This window comes from Temnothorax curvispinosus, unplaced genomic scaffold (genome assembly GCF_003070985.1).
Source record: "Temnothorax curvispinosus isolate PA1 unplaced genomic scaffold, ASM307098v1 QBEX01009517.1, whole genome shotgun sequence".
Taxonomy (NCBI): domain Eukaryota; kingdom Metazoa; phylum Arthropoda; class Insecta; order Hymenoptera; family Formicidae; genus Temnothorax; species Temnothorax curvispinosus.
Genome location: NW_020219297.1, coordinates 606,006 through 620,187, shown reverse-complemented (window position 1 = coordinate 620,187; position 14,182 = coordinate 606,006). Strand labels below are relative to the sequence as shown.

The window sequence follows — 14,182 nt, the reverse complement described above, 5'->3', positions numbered from 1 at the left end:
TTACAAATATAGAAAATTTTTAAGTAGATAGATAAAAATAATGGAATTAAAAAATTGTTATAATGATCCAAAAAATCGAATTTAAAACTGTAACTTATTTTTATATTAATAACATTATCTTCACTGATTTCTTATTACAGCATTTTTAACAAATTTTATGTAACAATATTATTCTTTTATTTTAAATAGCTCTCCCGATACCATACTTTTTTAAATATACTTATGCAATTATAATGAAACATCTTAAATTACATAAATTGTTCGAATAAAAGAGTATCACTAACGAAATTTAGCAAGGAAGGAATAAAAAGACGAGGTACATTTTATTTAAAAATGCAAACTATTTATTTTGATCTTCCACAAAATGGCAAACAGAACATATTGTTTAAAAGAATTTTAAACGTTATGGAGAACATTTGGATTGCACCATTGATTAATTTGCTCCCGAAGGTACAAGAGTGATTAAGATGATAACATAGATGAGGATCACACAGAAGAATGACAACCACTCAACGATAGCGGCGAAATGTCTCCAGGACGATTCTTTCATCCTCATTCCGGACTTTGGAAGATCCGAGCTGTCTTCAGCCACTATACCTCCACCTGCTATCTTAGATTCCTCATCGTTCAAGACCAAAAATCGACCAGCCCTGTTGCTCAAGATGAACGTCGTCGTAGAAAACATCCAACTTGGCATCTCCATACTCATGTTTTGCAGTTTACGTAACAAGGCTGTCAGAATTAACGCGAATGTAGCCAATGCCAAGGAATCGCGGTAGAACAGCACTGCAGGATGAATATAAGAAATGTAACTTGTTATTTGTAATTTAAATCATGTAGTTTTGCGTGTGATTCTGGTAATTGATTCTAGATTCTATTGTATCTTAATTTTTAATTCAAATACTATCTTTCATTGTATTAAATAATATTTGAACAATATTTATATTGGATAATTATTGATACGAAAAGATTTCATTTCAAAGTTATGAAATTGAAATGTCTCTTTTTTTCAGATTTAACTTAGGATATTTTTTGTCAATTATGACATTCTTTGTGGTTTTGATACTCACTTATATTAGGAGGATTAACGCCATTGTACGGCACTAACCAATGTAAATCGAACATGCAGAGTAAGTGGCAAATAAAATTTACGCTCGCGATTGCTACTCGTTCAACCGATCTTGAATCCAACCAGAGCACCGTCAGAGTGAGGAATATCAAAGCTAGAAAAGGCATTCGTGATCTAAGTATATATACAATTACCATGCAAGTTTGTTTTTGCAAACAATTGCTTACAGATGGCTGGTGTGACGTAAGATCTATGATTTATGTCGTTATGCCGTGTCAATAAAAATGTGTAATCAATTTTTGGAAAAGTATCGTTTGGACAACATTTATATTTTTTCACTATTTTCTCTGCGTTTAACAATTTCAAGTCCCACTCTGTGCTATTCTCGTAGCCATTCATGTTTACCTGTGAAATAAATGTAGTTAGATAGTTATTTTTTTATTTTTTAATATGTGAAAATAGTTTTTAATTATGAAAATATATAAATCTATTTATAAATAAAATTTATATAAATAAAAGGAAAGAAAGGTGAAAATTGCATACCGATCTCTCAAAAATGTCTTAAATTAAAACAGACAAAGAAAGATATTTTTTCTTTATTCTATATTCTAATTTAATAATTTTTAGATGAAATTTTTGCCAGCAATTTTACAATATATCGCCCGCATTAACTCAAGGTGCGTTAAGTTAATTTTATAATGCATAATTTTTCATCAAAAGTAATATTCGGAAAAAACTATGTATGGAAAAGATTTATTATTGCAGTTTTGTAAGTCAAGTAATTCACGTACTCCGGTTCCATCTAGATGGACATCGATTTCCTCTCCTGTATGCGACCATGAGCCGAGTGTGATATTACATGTATGCTGGTCGTGAGGCCAATAAGTAAAATCAGGATCGCATTTTGAAATATATTTTACAGATGGCACGCAAATGACAGAGCCCGTATTAAAAAGCAAACATTCTGTGTCAAAAGTCGATTCATCGTTCGACATATCGCCACTAAAAGAACCGAACAAGTATTTAATCGCATTTACATTACGTAATTGAGTGCTAATATAAAAATAAGAATTGAAAAGTCTATCTTAAATAGCGAATAATTTAGCCTAAAAATAGAGAAAATAGAAAATAAAAATCTAAATTAGAGTATAAATTTCTTTTAATTTAAAAAGATAAGATAAATCAAATAATTCTTTTAAATTATTTGTTTATATCTGATCAGATTTATTTACAAATGTTTCCTTCTCTCGCTACATGCTCTATTTTAATTTTTCTCTAATAATATTAGTGTAACGCGATTAATAACGATAATATAAAAGAATAACTTACGAGTTGTAAATATGCAAATCGGGTAACCAAATATCGTAGGATTTCACGTGAATATAAGTAATTCCATTATAATCACTCGATGTCCAGGTAAGATACGTGTCCGTCCAAGACTATTAATTAAATATCTTATTCAAATAAGAATGTGGTACGATAAGTAAAATATTCTAGACTCACCAATGACATCCAACTATGAAGCGTCAGTATACCCTCCCCGGCCTGTAAATAAAATTAATTAATTTTCCTTATATACTATTTAATTGTGAAATGAACAGAAAAGATGAATGTTACACTTTAGATAAAAGTAATTTATTTTTTGACATAAAATATCTATATATTTTAATTAATTTTTAAATTAAGACATGTCCTATGTCAGAAAATAAAAATTGTAATTTTGCTAAAATATAATAGTTCGAATAACAAAGTTCCCGCTAATAATCTATTCTTTTTCGAAATATTATATTTAGAATGTAACGTACTTTAGCACTATAGCTACTGACTTTACAATCACGTAATATAATTTATCACGTAATAATTTACGATAATGCACTTACGAATTCCATCATTTTCGGCATCAGTTTGAGAGTCACGTTGATAACTGTTTTATGATGGTTCGGACGGACAGTGAAATCATAATCGCAAAAAAGATACTTTTTAAGACGCAACAGCGGTGTCGTACTTTCCAAATCTTTGCACCCCCGTGTTACAACTGTGTCTGAATGTGGTGCATCATTGATAATAGAAGCTAAAAAAGAAAATATAGAGTCACATTAAGATTTAATTAATATAATATCATATTTGATCAATCAAATTATTTTAATGTAAATATTACTTTTGACACTTAAAAACGGAGAGGGACTTTGAGAGTTCAACACGGTTGATGGTACACAAATCAACGTTATATTGATCTTTAATAACTATAATAATATACATAATAAATCCGACGTTTCGGCTCCGCTTCGAACCATTTCAGCGCTGCGGTAACAATTAAATGAAAATGATCATGTTTTGCGGAGAGAAATAAGTAACTTCAAAATTTGATGAATTCACCAAGCCCCTTTTTTTTTACTTGTCACTTGTTAATTTCATTATCAAGAATCCCTTGTTATTTATCCAATTAACATCATTTATCCAATTATTAGAATATTACTTTTTATTAGAATATTTCTTAAAAGCTTTAACGATAACAAAAATTATTTTTAAACATACTTAATTGATGACATGCGCTTAATTATTGAATGTAGAAAAATATATGTAATGAAACGCAATTATAATTATTTTACTGAAGATTATATAACGTACCAAATTGACCATGCCAGAGAATTAGGAAAAATCCGAACACTTGTATTATTCTCATCTTGACTTGAACAAGCCAACGGCTCTGATTTAACTAATCCTCTTTATAGCAGCGTAACAATCAAACGCCTCATGAAATCCGAAACTGCTGATATAATGGACGCCCCCAAGGTATCGATACTTGAGAGTTACACGACAACCAATTAAATAAAAACAATCTTGTACGTCGTCCTCCTTCCTCTCCTCGTCAGAATCTTCATCCCTGTCTTTTTTCTGCAATATATTCCAAAAATAATACATTTATCTGTGCTCGAAAGCTTCTCGAAAGAATAAACAAGCACGAAGGCGAAGAAAGAAACTAAATAAACTATATTAATTAAAGACAAGGAACTAAATGGAGTTAAGAAGTTAAATATATTATATTAATTACCTTGTCAGCAGCTTTCTTCCTGCTGGACTTGAATCTCTTTGCTACACACAAGTTACAATGATATTGTACACTGCATGGCTTTACATCCTTGCGTAACAAGAGATCCAAACGTAAAGGATCTCGTGATGAGTAACAAAGCGTGCGCGCATTGCTGTATACCGATCTCCTAATAATATTAACTGTCACTCTGAATAACATAGCAATTCACTCGATTATAATTCGGACTGTCTGCTTATTGGTTATAGATAAACCTCTCTTAACGGTGCGATCGCGTATAATTGGTATAATTATATCGAGTTCTCTTACATGTAGTATTTATTTAACGTGGAACACGAGCTTCTCAACCATGAAAGACTTAACAGCTCCCTTAATTATCTCGATTATTAATCATTAAATAAAGAGACGTATCAGGCTCAACCAGACAGCTACGTACTACCGACTACTACGTAGCCACGTTTATTTTCCGACACCGCCGATAAAACATCATTGCGCGTCCGCAAAAAATTGTTAGGTTTTTATAGTTAACATATTTAAAAAAAGAGTATAACAAACATATATGCATTTGACAAGCGTAGTGTCCGCGTAGATTCGACATTCGCACACATTGACGATTTATAAATTAAAACGTATATTTCGCAAGATTTATTCGACCGAAAATGTATCGCGCGAATATTCGAAGCAGTGATGCCGCTCTTGTCGAACGTGAAGTTAGCCGCGCGAGAGACGATTCGAAGAGCCTCCGCCATATTGATGACGTTCTCCTGCGTAGTGCGTTCATTTCCGGAACACGGCCGGCACGGTACGGATCGGCTCCGGGACGAGTCGGCGTCGCGACTCATTTAATTAAGGTAAGAGTAACTTTCATTAATCTTGCATGCGTGGTTTACTGCGGTATCTATCGCGTACGAATCTATCGATTCAACGCTCGGGTACTAGTGATTTGTAAAAATACGTATTTCGCCATACATGTTCGGTCGAAGGCACGTCGCGCGGACAAGTGACGATTGCATTTTCCAATGTCGCGAAAATATTAGTACATCTATTCGCTAGAATGCAAAAAAACGATCGTGATCATAAGCGAGCCAGCGAGCGTATAGTATTCGGTTTTCGAAATTCGGAAAATTCGTGATCGCGAAGTTGTGAGACCGGGATGAGTAGCGACGCCATGGCACCCTTGGCTCGGTTTGGCGCGAGAAGTTTCACGCGCGGGGGATGACGGGATGACGCGTCTCGCCATATTGATGACGTCAGACGTTCTCCTTCACTTCCAGATCGCAACGGACGCACGGACGCGGGAAGGACCGACTCCGGAACGAGTGGCGTCGCGGAAGTTGTTCAATTGTATAAGAGTAAGCATTATTAATCTTGCATGAATTATTTAACGCAGCACCTATCTTTTCGCGGTACTGTTTGGTCGCAGGCGCGTCGTGCGGACAATCGCGGGTGATCGTATTTGCTCAAAGTACAGAAATTGTATAATCGCGAAGTTAAGAGCGGGATGCGTAGGTAGTGACGCCGCGGCGAGATTTTCGCATGAGTGCGATATTTAATTTCAATAGTGTATCTTCGATGAACCAAGTGCGTGCTTTTATTAACCGTCCGCTCGACTTGCGTAGTATCGCGTCAAGCCGACACCTTGAAACATTTCGTCGCGTTAACATAACGGGCGGTGATGAACGCGGAACGAATCGGGGCAATCGGCGTCGCGACTCCTTTGCAAATTTGCACGAAAAATTATCTAGCTGCTTTTGTATTACAGAGTAAAGATACTTCCTTCCCATGGGTACGACCTTGGCGAGGTTGGAAAGCTCAGTACTCAGTACGAGGATTTTACTACCCAAGCAAAACTCTTGTTCTGCTTGGGTAAAAATTCAAAGACGGGGAAGCTAACGCGTACATACACTCCGCCGAATTAATTGAATAAACGAACCGCAGTCGGTTCGTCGCGTTTGTTCGGGAGTGCCGTTCAAGTAATCGGACTAACGGACTTTTTTTAAACGGGAGTGCCGTACAGTATCGCGCGAGAAAGACTTTTAATGAAATTTTGAAATTAGTCCGCGCGCGATTATAGTTTGTTATCCGCGAGTGTTTCTCGCGAGTGTCCTGTGCGGCAGAAGGAGGCCTGACGTTCTGAGAGGAGGTGGAGGTCTGGGAGAGACATCAGGCGCCGGCGGAACAACATGCGGTAAATATAATTGGTTTATACATATTATGTCTTTCGCGGATAGTTTAACCAATCGGTTTTTCAATCGAATAGTAAAGTTAGCCAGAGAGTAGAAATTAAAAAAAAGTTTAATTTTTAAAATTCTATTTAAAATTCTTGTGTTCAGTAAATAGAGTATACTTTTAAGAAATTAAACGTGATTTTTTTATTAAATTCGTTTAACGAATTAAAATATAGAATTCGGTGTTTTACGTTCGGTAATTATTTTTCGAAATACAGACTGTCTCTTTTCTTCCCTGCTCCTAATCTGGAATATATGTTTAATTGTTACAGAATCATCGTAGCGACGTTGCAGCTACAGTTCCGCTGCTGCGCATCGAAGTCGGTGAGTCAATGATTATTATTTTATATTTGAGGTATCGAATCTATGATATTTACATCAAATATTTTGCAAAGACCTTTTTGTAAAATTACGACAGTATTTTGTTATATATATTACGTTTTATAGATTCGCCGCCTTAAAATGGGTTAACTGGAACTGAATAGTATTAACATTTTATAGTTCTGGATAAATCATATAGATTCATTTAGTGTACATTCGATCTTTATAAATTATATCTCAAATATCTTTCAATAATAGTGACGTGGATAAAAGTGACGTGGATTGTCCTTACCCCCTATCTGTACAAAATTGGTATGGACGGATTTTAATGACTAAGGGCGAAAAATGTTCGTCTTGAAAAGAGCTTTCGAAAGGCGTGTGGCATATATGCACAATTCAACATGGCGTCATAGTTATGGCTGCTTAAAGGGATAAATTCAAAATTTCAGATTAAACATGACGCCATGTTGAATTGCGCATATATGCCACACGCCTTTCGAAAGCTCTTTTCAAGACAAACATTTTCCCCCCTTAGTCATTAAAATCCGTCCATACCAATTTTGGACAGATGGGGGGTAAAAGTGACGTGGATTGTCCCATATATATAAATATAAATATATAAATATATATATATATATATATAGTCTATTTAATGATACATGTAATCCCCATATGTAATCCCATATGTAATCTGTTTAACAAAATCATTTGTTCAATTAATTTGCTCGCAATCACATCGATTGAAATTATTTATGTTCCAATATCTCGCCAATTTTAACCTAAACATTTCCAGTTTATCCATATTAATATATATAAAGAACTGTGCGCATTCACCGATGTCGATCGCTTATTTTTCCATGCATCTGCACACGCACGTGTGATACGTATAGATAAATACGTATACTCACTGCGCACCACGTTGCGTACGCGAACCGTACTCTCCTTATATAGTCTCAAGGTGGAAACGGGGGTTGCGCATGACCGTGAAGAGAAATTTTCGTGAATCGATAATACGCGACCAGCTGTAGCAACGGATTTAGTCACGTGGACAGCTTGTACGTCGTTGCTTGATCCATCAGCGGGCAACCCCCGAAGCCACCTCCGCTCTTTCTCACTTTTCAGCATTCTCGTGAAATTCGATACTTAATTTATATAATTTATAATTTACATAATTGACATATTATCCTAGAAAACCGTGTTCTAGTGATATACATTTCTTTTAACATCGGTCATGATCCTGGCGAGAATCTATGAGCTCGCATTCCGATAGATCACTAAATCATGATTTCAATCGCTTAAATATCGTTTGTCGTTCTCTCGCGATTACAGCGATTACGGAGATTGCAGAGAAAGAGAAAAAAGTGAGGACGAAGTAGGTAGAGAATGTACGGAGGATCGGCATCGAGATGGCTGCAATAGCGAACGTAAAGAGGACAACTCTCTTCACTGGTCGGGAACGATAGAATTAGTAAAACAGCACGGTTGTCTCTCGCTATACTTGTCGCGTATGTAATACGTCTTGAAACAAAGTACAAGACCAAGACAAAAGCGAACTTCGAGCGGCATTGTGCCATCAGATGCGACACGGGTGCGACTAGTCATCTCCGCGGCTGCAGAGTGTTAGCTCATTATTAGGTCGCCTTTCTTGACATACAGCCGGCGGTATCATCACCCTCCGTTCCTCCTCCGAGTCGATGCTTCGTCTTGAAAGTGCGACTGACTTATCACTCGCAAGATCCTATGATATTCGCGATGATTTCGATATTCAAATAGAAAATCTCGGAATTCGATCGGCTGTTGCAGCTTCTTCTTCGGCGATTTTTTCTGTCAAAGTTCTCTTCCTTTTCGAAAATTCTCGCTTCTCGCACAATCCAGGTTCTTTAATTCTTAGAGACACATTGTCTCTATTTTATAAAGCATTCGATTTGTATAGGTGATGTTAGATTCTTGTATTTACCTATAGTCTCTTGACACTTTATTTAGATAATTTTGGTTTCACGAATTGACTTTTTTGATAAATTTTCCCTGAACTATTCTTTTTGTGTATCCGTACTATAACACATTCAACGCCTCATCTATCTTTAAACTTAGGTTTTGATTTTTAAATTTCTTGAACTTTAGCTTCGTACAATCTACCATCATATCGTCAGATATGCCACTTCGATTTTATCAGCAAGTATAGTTGCAATAAATATGCTGTTGCATCTTACAAAAGACTGAGACAAGTTGCATAGTACAATAAAAAAATATGAAAACATTTTTATTAGTATATTACATCTATATATTATTAAACGATAATAGTAAATACTTTTGTTCCGATTCGGTAATTATAAAAAAAAATAAAAAATATTTCTCGCGTGCTGCTTATATATAACAAAATCTTCATGTTGCTATTTACAAAATCTTTTTACAATTTTGCCACGTTTCGCTTTATTCACAATCGATATTTATATTGAACATTGTTTCTATTATCCCGAAATTAAATTATATGCGTATGCCTATCCGAATAAGCAACAGGATATTATTCATGAGCCTCGCGATTTTCATCGATACTACATTCGAGCAGATCTATCAATCACAATCTTACAATAAAATAATAGAGCCACTAATATGTGGTAGAGTTATGCTAATGTCCCTCCGGTTGATTTAAATTATATATAACTGTTCATTTCATATAATTTCAATTTCTATTGTTAATATCTATGAGAAATCGAGTAAACACGTTATTTGAGAGTAGCGAAATGTACATATAATTATCGACACGTCATATTATATACAGCCCACTTCACATATAAGTAATCTATCTTTTATAAAACAGTACAGTTAGTTTACATAATATACTTTGAATAACAATAAATTTTCCGTAAAACTTAACGCGGTTAAAGATTCAATTTCATCAACTTAGTGTCTAAACTTGAAAGTTCACAGTATCCTATGTCCTGCATTGAAAGGAATCTGCGCATTTTTGGTCTCGACTGTTAGATGTATTAATAGATAGTATTTATATGTACAGATCCGATGTCGGCAACAAAACTACGTCATTTTACAATATCACCAGCATTCGTCAGCAGCTTAACGTAAGCGTAGTAAACTTATCTAAGCATATATTACATCATACTTGAGTTTTGGTAACCGAATGACAATAGCGTGCAATTTCAAATAAACTCAATCAAATGAACTGTAAATTAAAGTAGGCTACACATAAAGTTTTCTAAGCTAATATACAAAATATTTTGTTAAACGATGAACTAGAATTTGCAGTCTTACCTACATATATATATTTATTGAAAACGGTTTCGACTGAGAATTAAAAGTCAAGGAATCAAGCAATAATGAAATACATAGCTCTTGAAAAAAAAAAAACAGATCGAATAATTATACATTAGTATATACATTTCGTTATACATGCGTTTTTGTTTCGTACGTGAATCAAATTTAAAATACTTCTCAAAGTTTGCAATCATATATAAAATATGGAATTATTAATCTCTTTCCATAATAAATCACTGCATGTGATACTCGTTGCAAAAGAGAGGAAACGATAATATTATTACGTAATTTACCAAATACATACTTGACAGATTAATGCACGAGAATATTTGTCATAAAGCTAAGTCGCAATATCATCATTCAAAAAAAGAAATTAATAGCTTTTATATGTATTAAAATACTATCTACTTCCGGATTATACATATGCATATTCATCCTCATTATGCCTTGACGCTTCTATATCGTGCGCACCACAGTACCAACGTATCTTTCGCGAGAGAAAAGAAAAAGATCTTTCCGCGAGACACGAACAACTCGTAACGTTTAATGATAGTCACAGCTATGTCAAGCCATTACGTAATAACATCGTTTCTGTTGGAACTACTGGCCATCACCGACGTATTATCTGAAGTATCGACATAATAATCGGAATTCGGCACCACGGAATTTGCCATAATCCCGCGTCGTGTCGGTGCGATTTGAACAACAGGTGCTGGAATTTCTTGAGCGTCCGCGTATAAACTCACCGTGTGCGGATTAGTACTGCTAGCCGAATGTTCCAACTCCTGTGATTCACCTGTAGATCGAACAAAACGAACGCGTTTGAAGCAGTTCTCATAGCTACATATACAGTCTATATATAATTAGTCTTACCGTTTATACTGTGAGTGTCGGATACCATAAAAACGGTGACATTGGCTGGTTCACCAGCACTAGTACTAACGCCATCCTCGGTGGTAACGTAGGACTGCTCAGAATCGGAGCTATTATCGCTAGAATTACTAATATCCTGTCTAGCCTGTGATCTCCTAGCTAAAGCTCTGCTAAAAGGATTTTCCATCTGCCGCGCAAACGTTCCCCCTTGTGTACCTAGAAGAACATTTCTCCCCGAGTTCGCAGCAAATGCATATTATTTATTGATCGCAAAGGAAAATATCTCCGCACCTTGGTGGCCGTCGCGAATGAGAGGTGCTGTATCATCATCCGAGTCGCTCTCGTCAGTCACGACTTGCTCGTCAGCTGCAAAAACCTTCCTTTTGCAGACAGGACAAACTCTTCGATTTTTTGTCAACCATGGGTCAATACATTTTGAATGATAAGCTGAAATTATAAACGAATAGTAGTAGTTTAATAATTTAACACATTTAAGAGGTCGGAAGAAAAGTCTGGCTGAAGGAACAAAATATCGATCGCTATGATCAAAATATCGAGTAGTTTGTTAGAAAAACGTACCGTGTGCACAAGGTAAAACTCGTAATTTCTCTCCTTCTACGTAATCGTCCAAACAAATGGCACATGTCTCGTACGGATCACCCTTTGTATACTTGTGTGTAGGGATCTTTTTTAAGCTAGAATTAGGTAGCCTGTGCCTCCGTTGTCGCCTTCTGTCCTTTATGCATCTGACAATCTGTACAGTATATAAATAATCGGTACACTTTTGAAGTCGGTAAAATATTATGCGCACTGTATCTTGGCATCGCCGTCTACGACTTACCATAAAAATAACTATAATTAGAAAACATATCCCAACGACAATGGCAAAAGGCAAGAGCAAATGGGTGTTGATATTGAATGGCAGATCGTCGTTAATCAGTACAAAATATTGTTGGTCGTATAAATAATTGTCCTTGATAACAACTCCCGTAATGTCGCTAACAAACACGGATGGTATCAAAATTCCTATGGGATCCTTTGCGGACATCGGTTCTGGAATAAAGTAACCATCTCTTTGCCGCATCTTCATTGACGTAGACAGTATTTTGCTGTTATGATCATTAATAACACGGCTAGTTTACCTAATTCTTTGCTGTTTACATTGTGTACAATAGCAGCATCGTATCCAGCTTGCTGTGCCATTCGAACTTTTATTTCAAAGCTGCAGTTAAAACGTCGTATTAACACTATCCAATTACCATTGTAATCGGTATTGTTCGGCGGGGCCTGTATCTTGTGGCACGCGTGGGGAGGATCGGCATAAACTACCATACCCTAATGACATCACACAACGTAAGATTGTAGGCACACAAGAGATCCTTATATATAATTTGTTACAAAACAAATTAAGCGACGTATACCTTAATGCCTTCCGGTGGTATCATGCCTCCGAACTTGGCAGGCATATCGTGAAACTCTTCCTCGATTTGATGTCTTCCTTGGGCGGAAAACACTAGGATATCCCCACTGCTGTACGTGGCGTAGAAAATCAGGAAGATAAGCCACGACAGGACTTGGTGGTTCAAACACTGGCGCATTTTGAAATCGGTCTAAACATCCACCGTTGCATCAAGTTCAATATCTCCCCAAGATCTCGCTCGAGTGGTTCATTCTACAGTTGCCAGGTTTATTTTGTTGATATCATGAAGAGCGACATCCAACGCGGACAGAAAGTACATTGTATAAAACGTAGCCAGGCCGCTCTGGAAAACAACAAATTACATCCCACCTCAGTTTCAAGACTATACACTGTCGCACAAATACGAAACAAATCTCTGGGCTCTAGGTGTCGTTCTTACGATTAGGCACATGCGACACCCGCACACTAAACGCAATGATTCACAATACAACGTCTAATCTAATCAAAGTAAACAAACACGTGCACGGCCTGCCTGTCAGGGTTCTTGGTTCTTGGTGACACGAAATCAACGCTAGGCGCATAATAATCTCGCTCGCTCGAAAGAGCTCCCCGGGAGGACAAAGCCAACGTTATCCGCGAGTCGTAAATGGATCCCCGCGCAGCTGCCTCTCCGCGGTCCATCGTCCGTCAGCGGAGCGAGGGGAGGAGAGGAGAGGAGCCTCCTCCGACCTCGTTCCGACTGACGTCGTCGTCGAGGGGCGCGGAGGTAACACCTGTCGTCGACCAACCCGTTTCCACCAGAATGGAGTTTTCGATCGACGACTCTTGCTCCCTGCTCCGGACTTAAGGGAAACTGATAACACGCATTAATCGCATGAATCGCGAGCGAGACGCGTGCATGCGTCGCGCATGCAGAGGCGGGTCATCGCGGGCTCGATCCGTTCGGCTTTGGATGCTGATTGACCGCGTTACGTCGCGGAGATAACCGTCGACGATAACCACGATGACGGGGGGGGGGGGGGGGGCGGGGGGGGGGGGGTAGAGTAATTTCGGCGCAGGAGGAACCTGCGGGAGGGACGTCGCGAACGAGGGACGTGGACGTGGACGATACGTACTCCGAGGTCGATCGCGAGTCTCTCATCCGCACGCGACCATTAGTCACTCGACGTCGCGAACGCTCCTCGGCTGGCCATTGACGAGGATGATCCCGTCGGAGGGGTCCTCCTCCTCTCTTTCTCTCCTCCCTCCTCCCTTTTCTTTCTCTCTGGAATATATGTCTCTCTCCCTCCCGGGATGTCCGTCCGGTGAACGTTTCTCGGCTACTTCCTGGACCGCACGCGATCGTTCGCGCGACGAAGGCGACGGGCGCGAACGTCACTTTCGAGGTTAGCTGCGTCTCAGTTTTCACTCTTGGTTCATTCTCCTCGCGAACGGCGGACGAACGGGAGGAACGGCGACGGCGGAACAGATGATTGACGCGGCGTCGACCGATCGGGGGTCGGTGTCGCTCACCGGGCAGAGGAATTAGGAGGAATCGGCTGGAAAATCGCTAACTGATGAAACGAACTGTCAGTCGGTCGAACTCGCACGAGAAGTGCGTAAGATCCACGGCCAATCGCGTGCATGCGTGGTGCGTGGGCGAGAGGCGGCCTCGATCGGCACGCGACTCTTCTCAAGTTTATTTTTTGTAGCTGAATCCTTCTGGAGCTTTTCGTCTTTTTTCCTTCTCTCGAGAAAGAGAATCTAATCATATTATATCTTATTATATAATTAATTGTTATCCACATTATCTATAATCATATTATAGTATAGATCTTATTATATCATCTAATAATATTATCTTATTATGTAATATCTGTATGTAGTATCTCTTTGAAATAAGTTATCAATATCTAATCATTATTTCATTTTAAAGGCAAAAAGTATAACGCTATGCAGTTACAGAAAACCGC

At 37.8% G+C, this 14,182-nt stretch overlaps 2 protein-coding genes across 4 annotated transcripts; both read right to left on the bottom strand.

Moving 5' to 3' along the window:
* Nucleotides 1-321: 321 nt before the first annotated feature.
* Nucleotides 322-3,805, bottom strand: LOC112459105 (acetylcholine receptor subunit alpha-like 1). Its single transcript, XM_025023071.1, has 8 exons — nucleotides 3,698-3,805; nucleotides 2,950-3,140; nucleotides 2,573-2,614; nucleotides 2,399-2,508; nucleotides 1,861-2,071; nucleotides 1,297-1,474; nucleotides 1,071-1,223; nucleotides 322-786 (listed from the first exon to the last, which is right to left on the bottom strand). The coding sequence occupies exons 1-8, from the start codon at nucleotides 3,750-3,752 to the stop codon at nucleotides 434-436; spliced, it is 1,293 nt and encodes a 430-aa protein (XP_024878839.1). The 5' UTR covers nucleotides 3,753-3,805; the 3' UTR covers nucleotides 322-433.
* Nucleotides 3,806-9,393: 5,588 nt separating this feature from the next.
* LOC112459104 (E3 ubiquitin-protein ligase RNF13-like) lies at nucleotides 9,394-13,831 on the bottom strand. 3 transcript variants are annotated; one of them, XM_025023068.1, is made up of 8 exons: nucleotides 13,346-13,831; nucleotides 12,232-12,573; nucleotides 11,953-12,145; nucleotides 11,652-11,863; nucleotides 11,390-11,564; nucleotides 11,102-11,257; nucleotides 10,811-11,026; nucleotides 9,394-10,733 (listed from the first exon to the last, which is right to left on the bottom strand). In XM_025023068.1, exons 2-8 carry the CDS (start codon nucleotides 12,406-12,408, stop codon nucleotides 10,510-10,512), a joined length of 1,353 nt encoding a protein of 450 aa, XP_024878836.1. In that variant the 5' UTR covers nucleotides 12,409-12,573; nucleotides 13,346-13,831; the 3' UTR covers nucleotides 9,394-10,509. The 3 variants fall into 3 exon arrangements, with proteins under 3 accessions (XP_024878836.1, XP_024878838.1, XP_024878837.1); XM_025023070.1 differs by lacking the exon at nucleotides 13,346-13,831 and adding an exon at nucleotides 13,019-13,160; XM_025023069.1 differs by lacking the exon at nucleotides 13,346-13,831 and adding an exon at nucleotides 12,670-12,762.
* Between the last annotated feature and the right edge of the window lie 351 nt (nucleotides 13,832-14,182).